The sequence below is a fragment of the Odocoileus virginianus genome, chromosome 17, assembly GCF_023699985.2.
Source record: "Odocoileus virginianus isolate 20LAN1187 ecotype Illinois chromosome 17, Ovbor_1.2, whole genome shotgun sequence".
NCBI lineage: Eukaryota > Metazoa > Chordata > Mammalia > Artiodactyla > Cervidae > Odocoileus > Odocoileus virginianus.
Window position 1 is genome coordinate 54,884,464 of NC_069690.1, and position 25,666 is coordinate 54,910,129.

Sequence of the window (25,666 nt, forward strand, 5' to 3'; positions counted from 1 at the left end):
TCGGTGGCGGCAGCTTTGTACAAATGGGGAAACCGGGGTCGGAGAGCTTAAGCGAGTTGACTCAGGTCCGAAAGTGCAAACACAGGCTCCCAGGGGCTTCGTGTGGGCTGGAGTGGGGGACGTACGGGAGACAGAGCAGCTGGCCTCCTCGGACGTCCGCTGAGCGGTGCAAGTGTACCCGTGCCCTGGGGCGGGGGGACACGGGTGACTGGCGACCGAACCTCCCAGGGTCTGCCTGGGCCCTTTCATCTCTGAAGATGCCAGCGCTCTCCATAAATAACTCCCTATGCTGCTTACTCACCCCCGGGAGAAGCAGCTGGACTGCACATCAGTGTCCAGAACAAGCAGCACCCAGCCTCGCGACTTCTAGCTCCGGGCTCACGGGAGAGGCGCTGCTAGTCCTGCCCTGGGAACCTCCCTCTGGGTCAGCAGCCAACCCCCAGCCCCGCGGGCCCGCTGTCTTTGTGAAGTCCCTGCCCCCAGGCCCCCGGAGAGTGAATTCTACCCGTGCCACCTGGTTGGAACTCTAAGTCAGACCACCCAAAAGTCACCCTCCAGAACTGGATTCTTCCGTTTCTAGCTACCCAGCCATTTCCCTGTGATATGGGGATAAACACAAAGTCAAGGTTTCTTATAAACAAACACACACGCTGCCATGTGGGAAAAGTCATACGGGGCTGTGGGTGGAGGCGGGGAGGGCCGGGTGCCCTCCAGAAGGCACAGCGTGGGGCCGGGGGCCATGTCTCCAGGGGTCTAGGAGAAGGGGGTTCCCATCAGGGGGACCCACAAAGGCTGAGGCTTATGTGACAGAACTTATAAAAAACAAAGTATGCCACAGTCCAACTTCATTTCAAAGTCAGAGCCCACATTGGGTGGAAAAATCACATAGCACATAAGTAAATCTCAGTGGGAGAGAAATTCCAAGGCGATGGCAAGCCTCTTCTAATCGGTACTCAATTCTCTGTGATGTCCTGGATCAGCCGTGTAAGCTCATTATCATGAAATTGAGCCTATAAGAAAAAGGAGTTATCAATCAATTCAGTTCACTCAGTTGTGTCCGACTCTTTTCGACCCCATGGACTGCAGCACTCCAGGTCTCCCTGTCCATCAGCAACTCCCAGAGCTTGCTCAAACTCATGTCCATTGAGTCGGTGATGCCATCCAACCATCTCATCCTCTGTCGTCCCCTTCTCCTCCCGCCTTCAATCTTTCCCAGCATCGGGCTTTTCCAGTGAGTCAGTTCTTCACATCAGATGACCAAAGTATTGGAGTTTCAGCTTCAGCATCAGTCCTTCCAATGAATATTCAGGACTGATTTCCTTTAGGATGGACTGGTTAGATCTCCTTGCAGTCCAAGGGACTCTCAGGAGTCTTCTCCAGCACCACAGCTAAAAAGTATCAATTCTTTGGCTCTTAGATTCCTTTATGTTATCAATACATAGGACATGTTAGATTGTATATACTGTTTATTGAGCACCCAATCCGAACAGTTATCCAGGAGTGGCTCTAAGGATTGTTTAAGAATGGCACTTCTTAACCCATGAGCCCTGGGGGAGGCCTGGATGGAGTTAGTGGCAGCGCACAGGTTGGGCCCTCTGTAGCACCTGGGAGGGGTAAGGAGCCCAAGAACCCTGGAGAAAAATGTCCTCCAGGGGGAACCTGGACCATGGGAGGGGGAGGAGCTCCAGCTGCCAGCCTCCAAAGGAGCTGCCCAGGCTGACACCTCACCTGGGGCAACACTTTCCCACCAGGCTTCCTGAGGTTCTACAAGATAAGGGCTCCCCGGTGGCGCAGTTAGTGAAGAACCTGCCTGCCAGTGCAGGAGACACAAGGAGATGAGGGTTCTATCGCTGGGCCAGGAAGATCCCCTGGAGGAGGGCATGGCAACCCACTGCAGTACCCTTGTCTGGAGACTCCCGTGGACAGAGGAGCCTGGCGGGCTACAGTCCATGTGGTCACAAAGAGTCAGAACTGAGCGCACACACACACCCCCAGGTGCTTTCTGCCTGGTCCCCAGCCCTCAGCGCGGGTCCCCAAGCCCAGGACAGCGCTTGCCTCGTCGCCTGCTGATCAGATACCACTGTCCCTGCTTCTAGGAAGAGACAGAAAAGAGAAAGGCCTTCCTTTGCTCCCCCTCTTTTGTCTCGGTCCTTTCTCAGGGTCCTCCCTCCCCCAGCCCCCCACCTCACTCGCTCCACGCCTGGAGTCTGCCCTCTCCCCCTTCCCCAGGCCCCGGTAATTGCTGATGGAGTGGCTTTGAGCTGCTGCTAAGGCCTGGGAGCTGAAGCGGTGGCCTGATTGCCTGGCAGCCAGGGACTGGCCATGAAAGGCCCCCTTTGTGCTGGGCCGGCGACTGGGAAGCTGCATTCAATTACCGAGGGCCGGGCGCTGGTTGAAAGCAGGAGTGGGAGCCCCTGGTCCCCCCCTCGCTTGCTTTCTTCTTTTCTCACCCTACCCCCATCCAGAAAAGAAACAGATGTTCGAAGAGGTGGAGACAGAGGGGACTGCGTGCAGAGACCCCCTCCTTCCGCGTTGGGGAGCTGGGGGGGGGGCGGGCCAGACTCTAGCTGCCCCCCCCACACCCCTCCTCCGCTGGCTTTGCTTTTCCAGGCTGGTGGCACACAGTAGGTGCTTAACAGAGGGCAGGAGATGATTTGGATGAGTGGGCTTTGGTTTGGGCCCCCAGGAGGGCCAGAGAGGCCCCTTCCCCACCCTGCTGGTCGCGGCTTCATCCTGGGGGTGGCGGTGGGGTTCTGGGTAGGCAGGAACCAAGCATTCTCCTTTCTGGGCTGTTTGAGCACTTCCGGGTCAGCGTGCCCTTGGGACTTCCCTGGCGGTCTAGTGGTAAGTCTGCGGTGTGAGTTTAGTCCCTGGTCAGAGAACTAAGATCCAGCAAGCTGCACAATGCGGCAAAAAAGAAATTTAATTAAAAATGTGAGTCAGTCTCCCCTATCCCGTGCCCCTGTGATCCTTCCCAGAGGGGCTTCAGGCGCCATGTCACAGAGACCCCTTTCACTTTCTCCCTAATGATAGCTTTACACTGTTCTCGCATATGTTAGCTCAGTTCATCCTGTGAGCATCAGGATCCACCCATTGTACTGACCGGGATACTGAGGCCGCGCGAGGGTAAGTGGTAGGTCCACACTTACCCAGCTGAGAAGGGACAGAATCAGGTGGTGCCTCTGTCTCCCCACCCCCGCCCCCAGCCTGGAGACTCACTCACTCCAGACCCACAGTGATTTGGGGATGCCTGTCCAAGGCTGAGGCCTGGGGCTGGCTAAAGTTCTAGAACATCTAGCAGTCACTCCAGCGGTGAATAGGTGCCCTCCAAGAGAGAGCTAATCTGTAGGGAAATCCGTGGGGTGCCCCTCTCTTGATCCCCACACTCACAGACCCTCACTGCGCCCGGACCCCAGGGACACCCCCCCCCCGCCCCCCGCAGCCTCCTGTATCCTCCGAGTCTTGCTCAGACCTCCTGCCCCTGGGCCGGCCTCACTGCGGCCCCGGGCTTCAGGTGCCCACCCCTCGGACACCCCCCCCCCCGCCCCCCGCAGCCTCCTGTATCCTCCGCGTCTTGCTCAGACCTCCTGCCCCTGGGCCGGCCTCACTGTGGCCCCGGGCTTCAGGTGCCCACCCCTCGGACACACACCCCCCCCCCCGCCCCCCGCAGCCTCCTGTATCCTCTGCATCTTGCTCAGACCTCCTGCCCCTGGGCCGGCCTCACTGCGGCCCCGGGCTTCAGGTGCCCACCCCTTGGACACCCCCGCCCCGCCCCCCGCAGCCTCCTGTATCCTCTGCGTCTTGCTCAGACCTCCTGCCCCTGGGCCGGCCTCACTGCGGCCCCGGGCTTCAGGTGCCCACCCCTCGGACACACCCCCCCACCCCCCCCACCCCCCCCCCGCGGCCTCCTGTATCCTCCGCATCTTGCTCAGACCTCCTGCCCCTGGGCCGGCCTCACTGCGGCCCCGGGCTTCAGGTGCCCACCCCTCGGACACACACCCCCCCCCACCCCCTGCCGCCTCCTGTATCCTCTGCATCTTGCTCAGACCCCCTGCCCCTGGGCCGGCCTCACTGCGGCCCCGGGCTTCAGGTGCCCACCCCTCGGCCCCGTTGCCCGCCCTTGGCATACGGAGCCCTGGGTCTGTGCAGCCCCTTTGTTTCCTCCTGGGCTGGCAGCTGGGCTGTAGGCAAAGAAACGCTTGTATTGTGCTGCTCTGCATCACGGGGAGAACGGGTGAGGGACTTTCCATTGTCGTGGGCAGCCGGCCCTGCCTGCCAAGACGATGGGGGTCCTGGGAGTGCCTGCTGGAGTGGCGGGGAGCGCCGTGGGGGCTGGAGAGGGGGAGGGGGCAGAGGGGAAGAGCCAGAGCACATGAATCAGCAGATCAGTCTGGGAGCGTTTAATCTCCCCCTTGAGGACAGAGGAGTTCCCCTTCCCGTCTTGTGACCTCCAGGCAAGAGTTCGGGAGTTCAGAGCATGTGTAGGTTTCAGAAAATCAGGCCAATCTGTGTTCAGGTCCAGCTCATCCTTTCCTTGGGCAAAGCCCTCCCTCTTTCATCAGCACTCAGGTAGTGGCATCAGGTAGTGGCATCAGGTAGCTGAAGCCCAGAGGTGTGAAATTCAAAGATGAGAATGCAACTCAGCGTTTCCTCCTGTCTGGCAGAGAGCCTGCCCCAGAGTTGGTATCATTTTAGTTCTATGCTTTGTACCAGTTCCTCTTGAAGTCTTGGGTGCCGTAAAGGACTTTGAGTTCCCTAAAACAGGTGCACACTACCTTTCCCATACATAGCTCAGAACCTTTGGGCGACGGCAATGCTCCGTTTTCTTTTTTCCCTAAGATTTATGTGTTTAGTTTTTGGCTGTGGTGGGTAGCTGCCGCACGCGGGCTTCTCACTGCGGTGGCTTCTGTTGTTGGGGAGCAGGGGCTCTAGGCGTGCTCAGGCTTCGATCGTTGTGGCTCACGGGCTTAGTTGCTCCGGAGCATGTGGAATCTTCCCGGACCAGGGATCGAACCGGTATCCCTTGCATTATAAGGTGGGTTCTTAATCACCAAACCACCAGGGAAGCCCTCCATTTTATTTGCCTGTAGAGCAAGACGCAGATGATTATCCTGGACTTGTTTATACTGGGCTCACTGGACCACAGGGTTTTCCCAACGTGTATTTCACTCCAGCTGATAAAATGAATTTACTGACTCTAAGCATGTATTCACTGGGTGGAGATGAGGCAACTCGAGCTTGGCCTTCTGGAATGATATTTGTTGAGCATGTACTGTTCACTAAAACCAGTGCATCCCTTCCAGAGAGTTCTAAAGGCCTTTCCATCTGTTGTCTTTTAGTTCTCAAAACATCACTGGGAGCTGGGGGCGGGGAAGAGATGCATGATATTTTTAGCTCCACAATTCAGAGTCAAATGTTACTTTACAAACCAGATGGACTCTTGTCTTGCACTGATTTTCCCAAAAGCCAACTAGAGCATGGGCCACAGACCCCAGAATATCAACTGTATTAAGGATAATTTAATTTTTTTAATTTCTCCCCCAAAGCTTCGGGGTCATCACCGTGTGAAAATTCAGAACTTCTGTGGATAATCTTTCTTGTGCTTCTTTTATAACTGAGTGTGGCTTTTATTTTGGATCATACGTGGGTGAGCATCAGCATTTTGTTCAGTGCCAGGAGCCTCTGAAGGCCTTCCAATCTGGTCCTGGCTTTGTCCCCAGTCACACAGTAAGTCAGAGGCTGGACGGGGACTGGAACTCAGTGTATCATGCGTGAACCTCTACTCTATTTACTTTTTTAGAGATTTACTTATTATCTATTTGGTTGCATCGGGTCTCAGTTGCAGCACACGGGATCTTTTGCTGCGGCGCACGGGCTCCCCAGTCGGGGTGTGCCAATGCAGTAGTTGTGGTGCTGAGGCTCCAGAGTGCTCAGGTTTAGTTTCTCCGTGGCCTGGAGAATCTTTATCTGCCAGCAAGGGATCAAACCTGCATACCCCACATTGCAAGGTGGATTCTTAACCTCTGGACCACCAGGGAGGTCCCTGAATCTGTTTTTAAATGTAGGTTGGTTATTCTTCAGGTTTGATGAGGCCAGCAGATGAGGCCAGCAGATCAGGAGATGACTGCTAGTGGAAAGATAGCTTGTTATTCGCAGATCCCCAGAAGAGGGGACACGCCAGGCCATGTGGAGCCACATGAGGAGGCACCACGCTTGCTGAGGAGGCGGATGGAACCGGAGGAAAACAGGCCCTTTACTCAGGTTCCCACAGGCAGGGCAAGCAGGCTGAGCATAGTTTGAATAAACTCAGGGGACCCTGGAGGGTAGGGGCTGCCTCTAGTTGCCTGGTACCTGACCCTGGGGTGATTGGAGGCAGGGAATAGTGTGTCCAAGTCAGCGTGTAAGCGCCCATCAGAGGAGGTGATGCAGGCAGGGGCTCCGGGTATAAAAAGCTGCTTGCCCTCTAAGGCCTGTCTAGTCTTGGGAGGGGCAGTCCCTCCAGGGTCAGCAAAGATTGCAAAGCATCAGAAATACAGAAAGAAAAGAACCATGATGCATGCAACCTCGGAAAACATCATACTAAATGAAAGAAGCTCAGACACAAAAGCCGCATATGGTGTGATTCCATTTTTATGCAATATCCAGAATGGGTCAATCCCTGGAGAGGAGAGAGAGAGAGTGGATGGGTGGGTGCCAGGGGTGGGGTTGGGGGGAGGAGGTTGGGAAGGAGGAAGTGGGGAGCGACTGCTCAGTGGGTACAGGGTTTTACTCGGGTGATGACGGAAATGTTTTGAAACGAAAAGAAGTGATGGTTACCCGACACTGTGGATGTACCAAATGCTGGTGAATCGGGCCCTCGACAGTGGTGTGTGAATTTCACTTTGATTTTTTTTTCTTTTTTACTGATTCATGGAGCGCTTTTTCTTTTTTAATCTATTTTTTTAAATTTATTTTTCAACTGGAGTATAATTGCTTTACAGTGTTGTGGTGGTTGCTGCTATACAACATGAATCAACTATAAGTATCAATATATACATATATATTTATATATAATATAATATATATATTATTCCCTCCCTCTTGAGTCTCCCTCCCACCCCGCATCCCACCCCTCACTTTGATTTTTTCCAAAGCTTAGAACTTGGGTCTTCTGGGTCCCGTCGGCATCCGCAGGCTCTGTGCCAGCTCTAGGGGAGACACTTCCTACCCATCACATGTTCTGAACACCTTTCACCCACGTGGCAGACACGGGGCTGAGATGCCCACGGTGCAGGGCGCGGAGGAGGCTGAGAGGAGGTTCGGCCCAGAGTGCTCGGCGCCTCCCAGCCGTGACCGTGCCAACCCGTCCCCAGGGTTGCTGACACCCCCATCGGTTCTCTGCCCTCCCAGGGAAGCGACAGCGAGTACGAGGTTGACGCGAGCCACCAGAAGACCCACTCTTTCGTCAACCACTACATCAGCGACCCCACCTATTACAACTCCTGGCGCCGCCAGCAGAAGGGCATCTCTCGGGCCCAGGCCTACAGCTACACGGAGAGCGACCCGGGCGAGCCGGACCACGCCACTCTCTCCAACAGCAGCAGCGCCCAGCAGGGCAGCCTCTTCCGGCCCAAGGCCAGTCGGACCCCAACGCCCCAGAACCCTCCCAACCCCCCGAGCCAGCAGAGCACGCTCTACCGCCCCCCCAGCAGCCTCGCCCCCGGCTCCCGGGCCCCCATCGCAGGGTTCTCCTCGTTCGTCTGATGCCGTCGGCGGAAGAGGAAAAAGAAGACACAGCGCCCAGCTCCTCTCCACCCTTCCCCGCACCGCCTGCCAGAAAACAAAAACACCAAGAAACCAAGTCAACTTTTCACCTCCTGAGTTTATTTTTCCAGAGATTCCAGGGCCAGCAAAGCCGGTGTGGAGAAGCATGGAGAAAAACCGCGAGGGGACATGTGTGGCGTCGAGATTGTGGGGTTTGCTGCTGCTTCAAGGGGCTGGGCGAGGGGGGGCGGCTGCGGTGGACACCAGTGGGTTTAGGCCGATGGAGACAGACGGAGGGAAGGAGGGAGGGAAGGCAAGGACTGGAGGGCTGTCAGGTGGGCGTGGCCGGGGCCAGGAAGCTTCTGGAAGTCCAGCCCGCTGCTCCCTTCCGCATGCGCTGCAGCGCTGGGCCCAGTGCTGGCTGGTGCTGGCGCCAGGACGGGCATCCCGGGGGACAGGCGCCCCTCCCCCCGCCCCATGCAGCCTGGCTCCTCACCCCCTGCTGCCCCCCACCCCCGCTCAGTGTCCCCACCAGGCATCCGGTTTATTTAGGAAAACGAAAAACCAGCTCCAGGGTGAGACTTTGCCTACCCAGCTCCTTGCTCCTCACTGAGCTTTCTGTTGTGAACGCAGGACGAGGAGGGCCCCTGGGGGTAGGGGAATGCTCCCCACTCCCACCCACTGAACCCAACCGTTCCTTTACTTGAATTCACTTTGCCCCCACACCCCCCGAGCACAGACTCGGGAGCAGAGCCAGGGCGCCGGCCCAGCATCCCTGGAATAATGGAGCCTGGGCAGGCCGTCGGGACGGGAAGAAGGACGCTTGACTTTCTTCTTTCTTCCAATTCAGGTACCACCTGCCTGCCCCCCCCCCCCCCCCCCCCACCTTCTTAAACGAAGACAGGAAAGGGGGCTACAGAGACAAGGGGCTGCAGGCTAGGCTGGGGTAAGGCATGACGCCTTTACACATACACACACACCACCACCCCCTACACAGACACACCATGCACCCGCAAGGAAAACGGTCCAGGGATCCTCTCCAGGAGAGGTCTTCCTAGCCAGCAGGACCCTCACTTTCAGATCTGTGTCCCTCGTCCCCAGCCCACCGCTCTTCGTTTCTGAGACCCCCGCGGCCTCAGCGCAGGCCAAGGTTCCTGTTACAGAGGCCGGAGCGCCCAGCACCTGGTTTACAGAGGCAGAGGCCACCCCAGCCCTCAGAAACGCCTTCCAGACTCGGCCCAGCCCGCCAAGGCCCAGAGCGAGGAGGGGCCTCCTCCAAACTGCACACGGGCTCCCGGGGAGTACCACCAGGCCGCCGGGAGGAGCGGGTCAGATGGGACCACGGGACAATCAAGCTGATGGGAGGCAGAGCTTTCACACACACACGAGAGTTGCCCGGAGGAATGTTCTTTAAAAAGCTTCTGGTGCCCTGGGTCTTCCCATCAGTTCAGAGCTTCCGGATGCAGGGGTTTGAGGAGGAGCCTTTCCAGCAAATTCCCTGGGTGCCCACCCCACCCCACCCCGAGCCCTGCAAAGGGGCCCATTCCCCAGGCTGCTGTGGGACCCCTCCGTGGGGAGCTCCAGTCCCAGGCGTACTGCTACCCAGGAGGAGACCACGCCCCATTAAGGGCAACGTGGAGAACAAGGGAGAATCTGAGAAACAAGCCAAGGATATTGCAGGGCTGTCCCCCTCCCCAGCGGCCCTAACACGGGTGCCTGGAATGGAAGCAGGGCTGGGGCCCCCTCCCCAGGCACTGGGACCCCCAGGAAACATGATGGGGAAAAGTGGGGAGATGGCTCCACATACGGACTGACCCACTCTGGGGTCCAGACAGCACCTTCCCGGCTCAGGGGGTCTAGAAAGGGAAGCAGGGTCTTCCCCCCCAGGGGGGACACAGGCCTGAGACGCATCTGGCAGTTGCTCTTCCCTCCCTTTCTCTTTAAAACCACCTCATCCTTTTCTCTGCTGTGTGTTGAACCGTAGAAAGTCCTTCCTGGTTTACGTGAATTACATTTTGCCCAGCGCAGGGAGGGGTTGCGGGGAGGGAGCCGGGACTGGGAGACACGCTGTGTGTACATGAATATAGAGGAGGCCAAATCCCTTTTGCCTTCGGCGGGTCACCTTGGGCATTACGACGCTCGCCCTCCCCGGCCCACGAGCTCCTCCATACCCGCGCTGATGCTCGCGTGCACCTGTGGGGCGGCGCCCACGCTCACCTGGGTTCTCGCTCATCTGGGCTCACGCATGCGCGAGGATATACACACAATGCTCGGCGTATCTGCGTCAGCAACCCCCTCGGAGGGGCTGACTGCCTCCAGTGAGACAGGGGCAGCTTGCGTCTCTCCCACATGGGGCAAGGCTGGGCTCCGTTGTCTGAAAGGGCAGGGCGAGGACCCTGCCAACCAGGGCTCTTAGAGGAGCCGGAAGGCTGGCGGCCCCCGGTGAAAGCCCCACCCTCCGTCCATCCCCACCCACCTGGAACGGTGCCTCCGCCGCCCCAGCCACACCTGGAAGCCCCGCTTCCAGCCGTGGACCTCTAGATTCCCAAGAGGAGGACTCCTCGTCCTTGTTTACATATCTGCTGGGGCAGTGGCGGCTCCTGTCCAGACACCTGGCCGCCCAGGAAAGGTGTGTGTGGGCACTGCCCATGGGTCACGGGGAGCCTCCCTGCCCTTTGGCTTCTCGGGTCGGTGATGTCAGACCCCGTGTTCCCCTGAATCCCCCTGGAGCGGGTTCAGCTGGGGACAGCACCTGGCTCCTCACCTGGCCTTGCCCTCCGGAAACCTGGTGTTGCCCCGGGCAGCTCACACCTGGCGCACTAGCGAAGCCTTTGCCCTCCTGGCCGCGCCTCCTGCGTTCACCTTTCCGCACCCAGACTGCCAAGACGACCAACCAAAACGCTGCCCCGGGCTCCAGAAGCGCCCTCCTCCCGGGGCCCCGGGGAGTCCGCGTCGCCGCCGGCCGCCTCTCCTCCAGTCTCCGGACTTAGAAGGAAGAAGAGGCCTCCGGCTGCTCGCTGGCCCGAGGACTTCTGTCTCTGCCCGCACCTCCCTGGGCAGAGCTTTCAAAGGTGCCAGAGCCCCTTCCTGCCCCATGCCCCACTCTGGGCGGGGGCTTCCCTCACCTGGTGCCCAGCGGAAGGTGCCCACACTTGGTGAGGGGCTGGAGGGCGCCAGCGGGGAGGGGGGCCACCTGAACACCTGCCTCTGGCTCCCGAGTGCCTCTGTGGGGACCTACCCAGCGGTGACCCGACCATCCCCCCAGCACAGGTGCCCTCTTGGGACACCCCACCCCCCTTCTTTTTGTTTCTGTAAAAATAACCAAAAGCATTTAAATGTGTTACCTTCTTTTACACATACAGACTCCAAAAACAAAAACCAACACAAATCTTTATTTTTTTGATTTAAAAGATATAAGAAAAATTATGGGGAGAGTATTCATTATGGCAGGTGTCTATCTGTAAGAAAAAAATATATATCTATATGTCATATAGCTTGTTAGCAGGTTTATTTTTTGAATGAAAGGTAACAAAGAAATTGATTTGAAATATATACCACGAAAGGTCCCATGTCCTGTCAAACTTGTCAGTATTTTATAAATAAACTTTTTTTTTTTTTTGAATTGTGAAGCAACATTCATTCTTCTCTTCCCTGGAGGACAACCCCACTCCCATATCACTCTCAAGTAATCTGATCCTGAAACCCATTTTTAGCCTTGCTGTGGTTTTACAAAGAGTCAAGGGTTCAAATTTTTCTGCTTTCTTAATTCATGTGTGAGTGGACGTCTGTGCCTTCAAGTGAAATGCACTGTTTTGTTTATTTTACACTTTTTAAAAAATGTTTGTTTGGCTGCCCTCAGGATCTTCCATCTTTATTGTGGCGTTTGGGATCGCTTACTTATGTGGGATCTAGCTCCCTTACTGGGGATTGAATCAGGGCCCTTTGCATTGGGAGTGTGGGATCTTAGCCACTGGATCACCAGCAACCGTCCCTATTTTACACTTTCAAGATTAGAGCCTCTTAGATTATGCCCAGTTAGAGGCAAAATGAAAATGATGAACAATAGTAGTAATAGCAATTGCTAATGCCCCTATTCACCGAAAGGACTGATGCTGAAGCTGAAGCTCCAATACTTTGGCCATGTGATGTGAAGAGCTGACTCATTGGAAAAGCCCCTGATGCTGGGAAAGATTGAAGGCAGGAGGAGAAGGGGACGACAGAGGATGAGATGGTTGGATGGCATCACTGACTCGATGGACAGGAGTTTGAGCAAGCTCCGGGAGTTGGTGATGGACAGCGAGGCCTGGCGTGCTGCCGTCCATGGGGTCACAAAGAGTCGGACATGACTGAACAATGCTCCTATGGCATTTACCCTGTGCCAGACGCTGTTGTAATCACTATATTGATTAACTTCCTGGAATCCTTGTGCTTTACCCCCTGGGAGGGAAACTGGATCAGGGAGAATTTAAGTGGCTTGCCCCTGAGTATTGGAAAAACCAGGATTTGTTCTAGAGCAGGCTGGTTCTAGAGATAAACGCTGTCTTTCTGATACGCGAAGGCAAATTTCTTGCTCATTTCCACCTTACTTTTGACAAAGCCAGCACCTCATACCCTAGTGATCCTGAGGTAGGAAGAACCACTTTGGCATGTGGTGACTCTAACCTAGTTAATCCACCCAGATTTAGAGTTAGGGCTTGACTTGCTGAATTTCTGAGTACACAGGTCTTAGACTAGACCACATTTCTCTCCCACAAGTTAAATGGATTCAAATAAGAGAGAGTGGGAAAAAAAGAGAGTGATGGGAAAATAATTTTAATACTACATATAACACAGGGCTTCCCTGGCAGTCCAGTGGTTAAGATTCTGTGTTCCATAGCAAGGGGCACGGGTCCAGTCCCTGGTCAGAGAACTGAGATCCTGCGTGCTGTGGTGTGGCCAAAACTGAAAACCATCATAATAAAATAGTACATGTGATGCCACTCAATTTTACATAGTATACTTCTTTTATATAGTCTACATTGTAGAGTGAGTTTCTTGTTTTGTTTGTTAAGTCATCCGACTTTTTCAGTCCCATGGACTGCAACTCGCCAGGCTCCTCTGTCCATGAGACTTCCCAGGCAAGAATCTTGGACTGGATTGCCATTTCCTTCTCCAGGGGATCTTCCCAACCCAGGTATCAAACTCACATCTCCTGCGTTGGCAGGTGGATTCTGTACCACGGAGCCACCTGGGGTGCCCTGTGCAATTCATGTCAGGTATTTATACATACAAAGGCAACTCAATAATCCAGACATAATTAAAGCAGGGAATTTAACATGTAAGTAGGTATGTACCTTCTTCACTTTATTTTTACTTAAAACTTGAAAATGTAGATTAATCCACCAATCTGTTCATATTGGATGTAGCACTTTTCCTTTTTATTCCTGTGTGTAGAGTTTTGGTCTTTCTTACACATCTAAGATGTATCATCAGTGAATTCGTTTCTATCTCAGTAAAGCAAAAATGGACAGGAACTTGGAACTGAAGATTTCCAGTTTCTGGCTTGTGAGGAGCTTGGAAAGTGCGAGCCCATTCAAACAACGAGTGGAAAACTAAGCAAATGGAAAAATCAACACTTCTTAGATTCATAAGAGAAGTGAGCGAAGTCTCAGGACCAACTGCTGTCCCCAAAATTGGAGGGACGGGCAAATACAGAGAATCTCCACTTCCCAGAGTAGAAATGATGGATTGGTGTAAGAGCCAAATCCTAGATTTTATTTTATTTGATTGTTTTTGGCTATGCCCCGAAGCCAGTGGGATCTTAGTCCCCTGGCCAGGGATCAAACCTGTGCCCCTGAAGTAGAATATGTATTCTTAACCACTGGACCTCCAGGGAAGTCCCTAGATGTTATTATTCTTCCCCTAATGCTCTACAGTTCTTGACTAACTCCGCACTCTTTCATTTTGGAAACTTTGTGTTATCAAAGTACTCCTTTTCCAAAGCATTTTATGTACTCTTTTCCTTTTTCATGCTTGTCCTACTCACTTACATCATATTTCATTAAATTATGTAATTACTATAAAAAGCACAACTGGGATAAACAAGTTTGGGAGCAGTGCTAAGCGACTCTTTGTAAACATCCAACTCAGTTTGGTAGGAGCAGGAGTGTGTGAGTATCACAGAAAGCAGGCCATTAGCCTTTGGCATTCAGAGGTTGATGAGTTTCTTCATGTTTTGCAGAAAGAATCGATTAATACGGCTAATTTGTTAAGTGGAGGTCAGAGAAGGGAGCTTCTGTGTGTATGACAGGACAAACCCTGCACACCGTATGACTAGTTTTCAAGGTGATTAAGGGATTTTCAAGGGCGATTTTGACGGCCTAAAACCTTCACACTGTACACAATAGGGAACCCAACAACCACGTTAGCTTAGAGTCCATGCCAACTGATTTGAGGATGTTTGGTTAAAGGATAGTAAGGGGAAGGCATTCCAGAAGAATGAATCAAAGAGTGGGTTTGGCTCTAGAGTGGTCACTTGGAAACTGAGACTTGAAGTGTCTGTGTTTTTTTTTTTTAACTGTTGTGTTAGCTCCAGGTGAGCAGCAAAGTGATTTAGTTATACATATATGCCTTTTTTTTTTTTTCAGAGTCTTTTTCGCCATAGGTATTACAAAATATTGAGTAGAGTTCCCTGTGCTATACAGTAGGTCCTTGTTGGTTATCTATTTTATATATAGTAGTAAGTATCTGGGCTTCCCAGGTGGTCTTTGTTAGGTAAAGTACCTGCCTGCCAATGCAGGACGTGGGTTTGATGCCTGGGTTGGGAAGATCCTCTGGAGAAGGAAATGGCAGCCCAGTGTTCATGAATACTGCAGTATTCTTGCCTGGAGAATCCCCTGGACAGTGGAGCCTGGTGGACCGTGGTCGCTGGGGTCGCAAAGAGCCTGAGACGGCTGAAGGGACTGCGTGGCGGCAGCAGCAGTCTCTGCTAATTACAAACTCCTAATTTATCCCGCCGCCGTCCTGAGGGAAAGAATCTGCCTGCAACACAGAGACTCGGGTTCGAACCCTAGGTCAGGAAGATCCCCGGGAGAAGGGAATGGCAACCCACTCCAGTATTCCTGCCTGGGAAATCCCATGGACAGAGGAGCCTGGCGGGTTACAGTCCAGGGGGTCACCAAGAGTCAGGCCAGACGGAGCACGCACGCGCACATCTGCTCCCTTGAGATCCCCCTTAGTTTCTCAGGGAATACAGGTGGTCTACCATGAACCACACTGACAAGAAGAGCCAAGGAAACACTGAGACCCGAAGAAAGGGCTTGGAACACCAAAAAGCGTGTCTTCCGGGTGGTAGAAGCTTGTTTGTTCTAGACCCAAGAGAAGCTTCATGGTATTCTGGACTTCAGTCTCAGCGTTTCTAACCCTCACCCGGCCCCTCCCCATCTGTGGCCAGTGGGCGTGGTCCGTGACTGTTTCCAGCAACAATACCAGTCAAATACACTAGAGAGAGAGGGAAAAAAGACAATTCCTTCACCGAAACAATGAGGAAGGTGAATCTGCTGAGAAGGAAGGCGGGAGGGGAAAGGAAGGTGCTTTCCAAAGCCAATGAGACGCAGGGTGATACAGTGTACTGGCCTGGATTATAGGTAATGTTCTTTCTCTCCACTGAGCAAAAGTAACCTCACCGGGAAAACATCAAAGGGGCCTCTCAGATTTCTTTTCTAAGGACTCTCAGCATTACCAGTCAGGAAAAGGACTCTTGATTGGCAAGGCTAACCAAAAAGGGCGTGGGGTTGGCAGACCTGGGTTCCCAGAAATTCCAACTTGAGCCTGAATTCAGCTTCCACCAGCCTCCCCTACCTCGTCTGTGGAACGGATGCAACTTCTGACCTTGCAACATCAGACTCACAGAACAAAGCACAGAGAAATAAACTTTCAGATCGAGGCGACGTCCTGACCACCTCCTTCCCAGTTTCTCTGTCCAGCACACCTAAGGGCAGGTCCAGAACTATCGGAGATGCTGTTTTTCAGTTTCTCCATCTTGATGGCAAAGCACTTTGGTTCTGAGGCTTGGTTGGAGTCTGCAGGTTGAGAGTTCGACTGCTGTTTTCCTTCTGACATCCTAGCTTCTGGCAGGAAAGAATCACTTAAAGCAACTCACTCTGGAGGTTATGGGTTATGGAGGAGGTCGTGTTAGGGTGCAGTATAAGAGGGTAAGGGAAGAGGGGCCTGGGTCAGCTCCAGCTCCGTCAGCCCGTGGGCTCCATCAGATTGAAGAAGGGCTGCTGACTGCCTGCCCCAAGCCTTCCAGCACACAGGGCACCCACCCACCCACCCACCAGTTTGGCCCCAAAAGGCCAGGAAATCCAGGAGGCCTCACCACTTCCCCCTGGGCTGTCTAAAGCCAGTTGCTCAGAAGCTTATCTGTACCCTGGGAAGGAAAGTAACTAAATAGTCTCTGGTTCACTTTCCTCCCAAAGTTGACCATCCGAGTCAACCACGCCCCTCAGGTTGGGGCTTATTCCTTCTCAGCCAGAGGCCCAGCCAGTGCCCAGGTCACCCCAGAGGACACAAAGGGTCAGAGCCTGAAGGATATCATCCGCTGCTCCTGAGGAGCTGATGCCAGGACACCCTTGGCTGCGGCGTCTCTGGACTTGGCCCTGAAGGCTGGTGTGCGGACGTGGGACCAGCCTACAGCCTAGTGCTGACCTGACTCTGAACTGAAGGGCTCCTTCTCGTGGCAGGTGGGGGCGGGGGGGGGCGGTTGCCTCAGGACAGTGAGGGCCCGGCTGGCTGAACACCCACCCCGCCCCTGCACAAACTGCCTGAGCCTCCTAGTATTGAAGGTTTGTATTAATAATCTGCTCAACAGCGCCTGTGGAGTCCAGATAAAGCGGCCGATGAATAGGGTCAAGATAGGTCCCGCTCCACGGCTTCTGTCATGCTGTAATTATCTATGACTCTCTCTTTCACTGGGTCAATAAATGACCTGGTCCCCCTCCTGATGGGTGGTCATTGCTGGTGGAGGCGGCCAGCGGGCCCAGCTCAAAGCCCGCCCTGCAGGTGGGCCCTGGGACTGCATGCTGAAGGGCTGGGAGGACCCAGGACCACCCACTGGACACAGGTGTGACTTGGGTGGTGTGAGGGGCCAGCAAGTTGGGTTTCTTCCAGTGCTGGACCTTCTGCTCAGTTTCACCTCGGCCGGGGGCGGGGGGATACCGTGACCCCAAATTCAGAGAGTCCTGATGCAAGTTCAGCCCTCCTATTTTTTTCTGACTCCTTGTCCCGCCACCTGAGGGTCTGTGTGGTCTCCAGGCCAGTTCTCCCTACCGAGCTCTCCAGGACACAGGCAGTGGGTCTGGGACATTGCCTGCCCGCTTTTCTGACGCAGGAGGCCTTGTTTATAGATGTGTCTAAGAGGACAAGAGACAGATCCTTCTCCCGAGGGATCTCCCCGCCCACTTCGCTAGACTGACCAATTATTTGTGACATCTGGTAGGAATCGGGAGGTGGGGAATCAGTGCTGGTCTGAGCCATCTGTATTAATCTTATTGGTTGGCACGGTTGCTATGACAGAACGCACAGGCCTTGAACGTAGAAAACTTAGGGTCCACTTAGGGTTGACAGATAAAATACAAACCAAGTTTTGCATGGGATATATTCATCCTAAAACATTGTTTGTCGTTATCCGGCATTCAAATCTAACCAGGCAGCCTCTATTTTTTTATGTGTTAGATCAACCAGTTGGCTCTCATCCTCACTGTGTACCAGATATAGGATTTGCAGACCCTCAAATTTGCAGGCCCGCAGATTCTTCCCCCAGAGAAGGGAGATGCTGAAAACTGCACTGGGTTCCTCACCGAGAGTGTCTGGGTGTCAGCAGGGAGATTACGCGTAAGCGTGATTTGTAAGCTGTACAACACGCTACACATTTAAGGGATTATTGCTATTGTTTGTGGATAAAATGACATTTATGCGAGATCGTCCAAGAGCTCCTGGCTTTAGGCACAGTTCTGGTTCAAGCAGGCGGTTCCCTCACCAGGTCATCCTCTACCCTGCCTCAGTACTCTCCGAAGCTGGAAATGTTGTCAGTAGGAAACTTCTGCATCTTAGAAATTTGGGGGGTTTTGCAGGGCAGAGCTAAAGTGCCTTTTTTAGAGTGTAACTGACATGCTGGAAGGCAACAGAGGGATCAAATTAGGGCCATTCAAGGAAAGTTTCATAGAAAGACCATGTACCACGTTGTGATATGGTTTGGGGGAGACACAAGGGGAACCATAGGACCAGGGTTTAGGAACAACTGGGTACCACTTCCACCCTAAGCCTGCCGTGGAAGGAGGAAGTTACTGGAGCCTGCAGACAGTTCTCTGTCTGGCTTGATGAAGCCAGGCACCCCACAGTGCCAGCGGAGGGGGCGGTGGGCGGCACTGGAGAGCCACGATGCTCTCGCCACTGGCTGTCCTTCCATCCTCCACTCTGCAGCCAGGGATCCTTGTGGTCCACACTCGGCAGGAGGTCAGGCCCCACTGGGATGCAATCTACCCAGGCCAGGCTCCCCCCACCAGGGGCAGAGAGCAAGGTGGGCACACAGGACCTGTGCCTTCCTGGAGAGTTCTACTCTGACCCCCCCAGCAGAGGAGAGATGCTCCCCTTTCTTTCTTTTCTCAGTGTTGATGGGGGTGTAATTAGACCCGTGAGGCTTTTGGGGAGATTTCCCCAGGATGGCCGGGATTTTCTGGTAGGCGTGTGCTCAGTCACTCAGTCGTGTCCCACTCTTTGCGACTCCTGGACTGTAGCCCACCAGGCTCCTCTGTCCATAGGATTTCCCACCAAGAATACTGGGGGGGTGTTGCCAATTCCTTCTTCAGGGGATCTTCCCGACCCGGGGGGATCACATCCGCATCTCCTGCATTGGTGGGCGGGTTCTTTACCACCAAGCCAGCTGGGAAGCTCCTCTGGTAGGTTAGGGGATGTAAAAGGCCTTTGACATTTTTGCCTGTAGCCTCCTGAGCCAACTGGAGCCACTAGAAAAAACGACACCAGCTGGTCTTTGTCGACTAGACCCCGCCCACCACTGTGCTCAAAGCTTTTTCTGCAGCCTTGTCATCCACATTGCAGGCTCACCAGGAAAGCAGGAATGTCACCACTTCCCCCGTTTAGCAGATGAGGACACCTAGACCTGGAGAAACTCCAGTACTTTGGCCACCTGATGTGAAGAGCTGACTCATCCGGAAAGACCCTGATGCTGGGGAAAATTGATGGCAGGAGGAGAAGGGGACGACAGAGGATGAGATGGCTGGATGGCATCACCGACTCGATGGACATGACTTTGAGCAAACTGCGAAAGATGGTGAAGGATAGGGAAGCCTGGCATGCTGCAGTCCACGGGGTCACAAAGAGTCGGACACAACTTAGCGACTGAACAACAACAGAACTGGAGAGGTGGAGGAACGTGCCTGCCGGGTGAATGCCAAGGCCACGGCTCCACCCCAGGTCCACCAGGCTCCACCGCTTCCTGTCTTTAACCTCCAAGCACCCCAGCCCAGGTTCAAACACTGCTTGAACTGAAGGAGACGTGAGCCCGCGGAGAGGTCTCCACCCTTCCAGCGGCCACAGGCCGGGCAGGAAACATTATCTCAGGATAATGATGTCCATCTGCAGGGCTGAGCAAAGGTTCTTTGTCAAGGGCCAGATAGTAAATATTTCAGGCTCTTGGGGGCCAGGAGGCCTCCAAAGACAATACCCAAGTGAATGTGGCCTGGCTATGATCCAATCAAGATTTATTTATGAGCCCTGGAGATAGAATTTTGTACCATTTTCACATGTAACGAAATATTATTCTGGTTTTTATTTTTGCTGAATCATTTTAAAATGTGAAAATTATTCATGGTTCCTGGGCCATACAAAAACCACCCAAGGAGCTGACTCCTGGTCTGGTCTATACTTTGTGGGACTTTATGGGGTTTAGGTAGTTCAGGGTGCTGTAACAGGCTGAAAAGTGTGCAGCGTGCTTAGTCGCTTCTGACTCTTTGTGACCCCATGGACTGTAGCCCACCAGGCTCCTCTGTCCCTGGGATTTCCCAGGCAAGAATACTGGAGCGGGTTGTCAAACCCTCCTCCAGGGGATCTTCCCGACCCAGGGATGGAACCTGCATCGCCTGTGTCTCCTGCACTGCAGGGGGATTCTTTACCACTGAGCCACCTGGAAGGCCCAGTTTAAATAGCGCCCCCAACACCAATTCACGTCCACCTGGAATTTCTGAATGTGGCCTTATTTGGAAGCAGGGTCCTTGCAGGTGTAGTGAGCTGTGATGAGGTCACACGGGATCAGGGTGGACTCTCGGGCCAACGACTGGTGTCCTTATAAGGAGAGGAGGATACACAGATGCACGGAGGCCACACGGAGACGGAGGGATGGTCACAAACCGAGGATGCCGAGGGTGTCGGGGTCACGTGAAACTGGAAGAGGCGAGGAAGGCTTCTTCCCCAGGGCCTCGCAGAGGTCGGGATGTGGTCCTGCTGACATCTGGGTTCTGGACTTCTAGCCCCCGGGACTGTGGGAGAATACATTTTTGTGGCTTTAAGCCACCCCACTTACGGTCATCTGTTACGGCAGCCCCAGGGAACAGGTAGCAGGCTTTGCTTGCAGCCCCTATGTGCATCGTTTATCTCTGCGAGTCTTGGCTCAGCGGACTCGCAGAGGCTGGCAGAAGCCCAGGCGGGCACCTCCCAGACCTCAGGCCTCCCTCCCGCTCCTCCCCCAGCAGTTTCAGATTCCTCTAGAAAACTGCCAGCCAGTCCCTGAGTGAAACTGGCAACCATGGGATGCTTGTTTTCCTGTTTCTCCCCAACCTCCCCCTTCTTAAAGTGTTTCCACCTCTGAGAGCCAAACAACAGTCATTCCCTGAGGTCAGGAAAAACCCTCACCCACCACTAACCTGCAAAATATTAATCACAGATGCTGGTGACTGGAACTCTGGGGGCCTCTCTCCCTCTGTGGCCGTCGCTGGTTAAGTGCAGGGGGCTGGGGGAACAGATGGGGAGAAGGGGGTAGACGCAGAACCTGCCTATCTTCTCAGCCTGACATGGTGCCTGGTCCACGGGGAGCCTAGGCAGGCTTCTGGCTTAGACCAGGGTCCACACACCCTCGCAAGACCAGATTCCCCGTTCCCCGTTTCCTATAAGGACCCGGCACCCAAATGCAGTCAGTTCAGTTCAGTTCAGCCGTGCAGTCATGTCCGACCCTTTGCGACCCCATGGACTGCAGCACACCAGGCCTCCCTGTCCATCACCAACTCCTGAAGCTTGCTCAAATTCATGTCCATTGAGTCGGTGATGCCATCCAGCCATCTCATCCTCTGTTGCCCCCTTCTCCTCCTGCACTCAATCTTTCCCAGCATCGGGGTCTTTTCCAATGAGTCAGTTCTTCACATCAGGTAGCCCAAGTATTGGAGTTTCAGCATCAGTCCTTCCAATGAATATTCAGGACTGATTTCCTTTAGGATGGACTGGTTGGATCTCCTTGCAGCCCAAGGGACTTTCAGATGCAGTCAAGCACACGCGATGGGCTTCCCAGGTGGCGCAGTTGTAAAGAATCTGCCTGCAATGCAGGTGACACAGGTTTGATCCCTGGGTTGGGAAGATCCCCTGGACGAGGGCAAGGCAACCCACTCCAGTATTCTTGTCTGTGAAATCCCATGGACAGAGGAGCCTGGCAGGCTACAGTCCATGGGGTCACCAAGAGTTGGACATCACTTACCAACTCAAGAACGGTAACAACGCACATAAATATGAGCGAGAGTTCACACCTAGCCAGACACTTTGCTAGGTGCTTCGAGTTCATGAGCTCATTTCCTCTCACAGAGGCCCGAGTCAGCTGCCCCAGGTGACAGGACCAGGGTCTTCAGTGACATCCTCCATGCCTGGGGACTGTCTGAGTCCAAACACCAAGTATGCCGGTTTGAAAGGCGCTCAGCGCTCCTGGGGGAAAAGGGACCTGCCGTCCTGTGGGATCCCCAGCTGGAGCCGCGTCTCCGACGCCCCAGTCCTGGACTGCTTCTGTTCCACTGTCTCTTCTGGGGAGAAAGTCACTGCTTGAGTTCAGGGCTCCAGAGGCGACACTAGAATATGGCTGGCAACCTTGGTATCGCTTACTTTGCGTGTGTATGTGTGTGTGCTCAGTTGTGTCCGACTCTGCGGCCCCGTGGACTGTAGCCCCCCAGGCTCCTCTGTCCGTGGAATTTTCCAGGCAAAAATACTGGAGTGGGTTGCCATCTCCTTCTCCAGGGGATCTTTGCCACCCAGGGATCGAACCTGAATCGCCTGCATGGCAGGCGGACTTTTTACCACTGAGCCCCCTGGGAAAGCTTCTTTAGTGTTGTTCCCAATAGCTGGGAAGGCGCAGGAAGACTCTAGAAGACAAGGGTGGCTGGGAAGAGCGGGAAGGCAGAGGACTTTCTTCAGGAGGAAACCCCCTTGTCATTTCTTGGAAGGAGTCCCGTGGGGGCGGCAGGTCGCGGAGCCCCTGGCTGGTGGCCGTGACCACATCTGTGTGCAGCTTCCCTGCTCACCTCCCGACCCCACCTCGCCCTGCCCTCTGTAATCACCGCGCCGCCCGTGCTTGTCCAGCCTCGTCCTCCTGCCTGGACCAGTCCTGCAGACGCGGGGCCGTGAATCAGAGGCCGGCTGTCGCTATTGCCCTTGGATGGGGGTGGAGTTGGTCCAGTCGCAACACCGGGATCTCACCCCGGGCGGGGGGAGGGGGGTTCCCGGGGTTCTGGCCCAGGGTGCTGTGTCTACATGGCCCTGACCCAGGGGGACACAGAGATGCCCCAGGAGCAGGCAGCAAGGACCCACAGGAGACCAGCGGACAGAGAGGAAGGGAAATAACACAACAGCCGTGTGTAGCAATCAGATCACAGATGACACGAGACCTCGGAAGACGGAGGCTCAGGAAGCCAGAGAGCCCGACAGCCTCCTGCAAGGGGCAGTGCTCACTGCTGCCGGGGAATGAGGGCCCTGTGCGGTCAGGTTCTTTGACAACCGGAAATCCACATTTTGAGAATTCCCCAGGGTCCAGTGGTTACGTCTCCACACCTCCACTGTGGAGGGCTTGGGTTCGATCCCTAAGACCCTGCGAGCTGTGAGACGTGCCCCCAACAAAAAAAGGAAAGCCACATTTCATGTGAATCCCCCTTCTGCTTGTCAGGTGGCCTAAATACTGGAGCTTCAGCATCAGTCCTTCCAATGGATATTCAGGGTCGATCTCCTTTAGGATGGACTGGTTGGATCTCCTTGCAGTCCAAGGGACTCTCGAGTCTTCTCCAACACCACAGTTCAAAAGCGTTAATTCTTTGGCGCTCAGCTTTCTTTATAGCCCAACTCTCACTTCCACACATGACCACTGGAAAAACCACAGCCTTGACTAGACGGACCTCTGTCAATGTCTCTGCTTTTTAATACTGTCTAGGTTTGTCATAGCTTTTCTTCCAATGAGCAAGCATCTTGTAATTTTCATACAATTTATTTTAAATTCCATTTCGAGACCCATAAGTCTCCTTACCACAGTTCTCTCTCTTGAGTAACCTCCCACTGGCATTGGACAAGAAATATTTTATTTTGTGGGAAGACTCCCTAGCGGCCACTCAGCTGAGGTTTGACTTGCTGCTCAGAAATCTGCTGCCCGAAACTGACTCTTATTGCTAGCTTACCTCACACATCCTTTGCCTTCACCCGTGACTGCTTTCTGGAGAACAACGGGCTTGTGGAAGGGACAGAGGGCTGGGAGAGGAGAGAGCGCTAGCATCCCGCGGCATCAAGCTGTCAGGCTGGGGAGCGTCAATCAGCCCTGACATCAGGCTAGGGTGAGCTTTTGTTATGACTCAAAGGCATCACGGGGCAGAGGAAGGATGCGCACATGTACACACACACACGTGTGTGCCAAGACCACATTAGCAAACGGAAAACCTGCAGGAAACAAGCTCTGTAGCTGCCATGATGAGTTTTGACAGTTACACCCAGCCCACAAACATGTTTCTCTACACATTTTCCTTATTCTCCACACAAATGAGAAGGGATAGAAGAGGGGTTTCCCTGGTGGTCCAGTGGCTAAGACTCTGTGCTCCCCATGCAGGGGGTCTGGGTTCGATCCCTGCTTAGGGAACTAGGTCCAACATACTATAGCTAAAGAGCCCATGAGCAGCAATTAAGATCCAAACAGCCAAATAAATAATTTTTATTTTTTTTAAAAAAAGAAGGAATACAGACATGTCAGACCCTTCTTCAGTCTCATCTCTTTTTTACAGCCACTGGATCAAGACATAACCTCTTTGCCTTGAACGTGGAGGGCAGACTCAAGGGGGCAAAACAGACATCCCTTGAAGCTCATTTCTGCCAGAGCCTCCCTTTGTGTGCCCAGAAGGTAGGGAGACCCCAGGGCCCAACAGAAGAACACAAGCCCCAGACGATCAACCCAAGCACCTGGGAGTCAATGCAAAGGGAGGGAAGGGGGTGAGAGCACCCCGACAAAATGCACACAGGCCCCAGGACCTGCTGGTTTGAGGATGCTGTTCCTTTAAGCGCCTGGAACCTCTGGGCCACGTGTCACATCACATTGGGACAGAGAGGATGCCGAGTGATGTCTTCAGCGCCTCTTCAGCCCTGGGCTGTGTGCTGGGCTCCAGGGACGGATTTAATCGAGGTCTTCAGCATGGACGTGGGCTGGGCTGGGGGGCGAGGGGGCAGTGAGGGGACAGAGGGTGACATCACGGTAACTGCCTTGAAGCAAAGTGCCTCAGTTCTCCTTGAAACAGTGTGAACCCTCCTCCGACCGATGGGAGTCTGTCCCCTCGGTACGATGGTGCCTGCCCTCCCCTGACAACTGTCCCTTGCCGACTGTCCCTTGCCCGCCGTGGCTCAGTTCGGTAACAAGGTCATTCAAGCTCCAGCGAGATCTGTCTCCTTCCCTGCTGCTTTGTGATTATGCGGCGGGAGCTGTGAGCTCCAGAGCCCCACTGCTTGGGTTTTTTCCTGTGTACGATCTGGACTTAGCTGTGTCATCTTGGGCTAGTTATTTAACCTTTCTCTCTCTCTCTTTTTTAAAAATAATTATTATTTGGCTGCTTTTGGTCGTGGTTGAGGCATGCAGGATCGTTTATCTTCACTGCAGCATGCGGGATATTTAGCTGCAGCATGTGGGATCGAATTCCCCAGCCAGGGTTAGAACCCAGGGCCCCTGCATTGGGAGCACAGTCTCAGCCACTGGCCCACCAGGAAAGCCCCGTAGTCTTTCCTCTTTTTCATCTGAAAAATGGGACTCATAGTGGCAATGAGGACGGACGTGTAGGGTTCCAAGCCTCAGCAGAGCCTCAACACGTGATAGCAGTCCCGCCTTCTCTAAGTGCGTTTCTTCCAGGCTGCATTTCCCTCCGAGCCGGTCTCTTGGGGGAGAAGACCAGCCTTTTCTGGGCTCAAACAGATGCTCTTTCCTTCCTCAGTCCCTTTTCTGCCCATCCCGCCGGAGGCCCAGGAGGGTGTCTGGTTGTCGAGAGCCGCCCTCTGGCAGGGCTCCCCGGAGACAATGACAGAAGGCCTGTCCATGGGGGAGCCCCGCAGAGTCTTTATCAGCGGCTCAGGACTGCCTCTGGCCGATAACGTGGTTCATCTTCTTCTGTTCGTTCAGTTCTGGGAAACACTAGCAGGGCTCTGTGCCCAAGGAGGGGCGCTCAGGAGTGAAGTCGTTCTGCAAGGTCTAACCTGACCCTGACTTTTGAGACTGGCTGGTGTCCGTGTGGGGGCCCTTGGTGCGGTCCCAGCTCTACACTGACCTCTGACCTGCGAGATCCACCAACTTCACACCGTGTGGTCCCCTTTTCCAGATGGGAAAACTGAGCCCCAGGACCTCAGGTGACTCGTCTCAGGTCGGCGAGTGACAGTGGGACTTGCA

At 54.2% G+C, this 25,666-nt stretch overlaps 1 protein-coding gene across 2 annotated transcripts in view; it reads left to right on the forward strand.

Moving 5' to 3' along the window:
* The window catches only part of SDK2 (sidekick cell adhesion molecule 2), a 260,100-nt gene extending 248,739 nt beyond the window's left edge, over positions 1–11,361 (forward strand). For both annotated transcript variants that reach the window (XM_070480035.1, XM_070480036.1), the window contains one exon: positions 7,390–11,361. In XM_070480035.1, coding sequence (XP_070336136.1) covers positions 7,390–7,743 — 354 coding nt within the window. In that variant the 3' untranslated portion in view covers positions 7,744–11,361. The remainder of the gene's footprint in view (positions 1–7,389) is intronic.
* Positions 11,362–25,666: the final 14,305 nt, after the last annotated feature.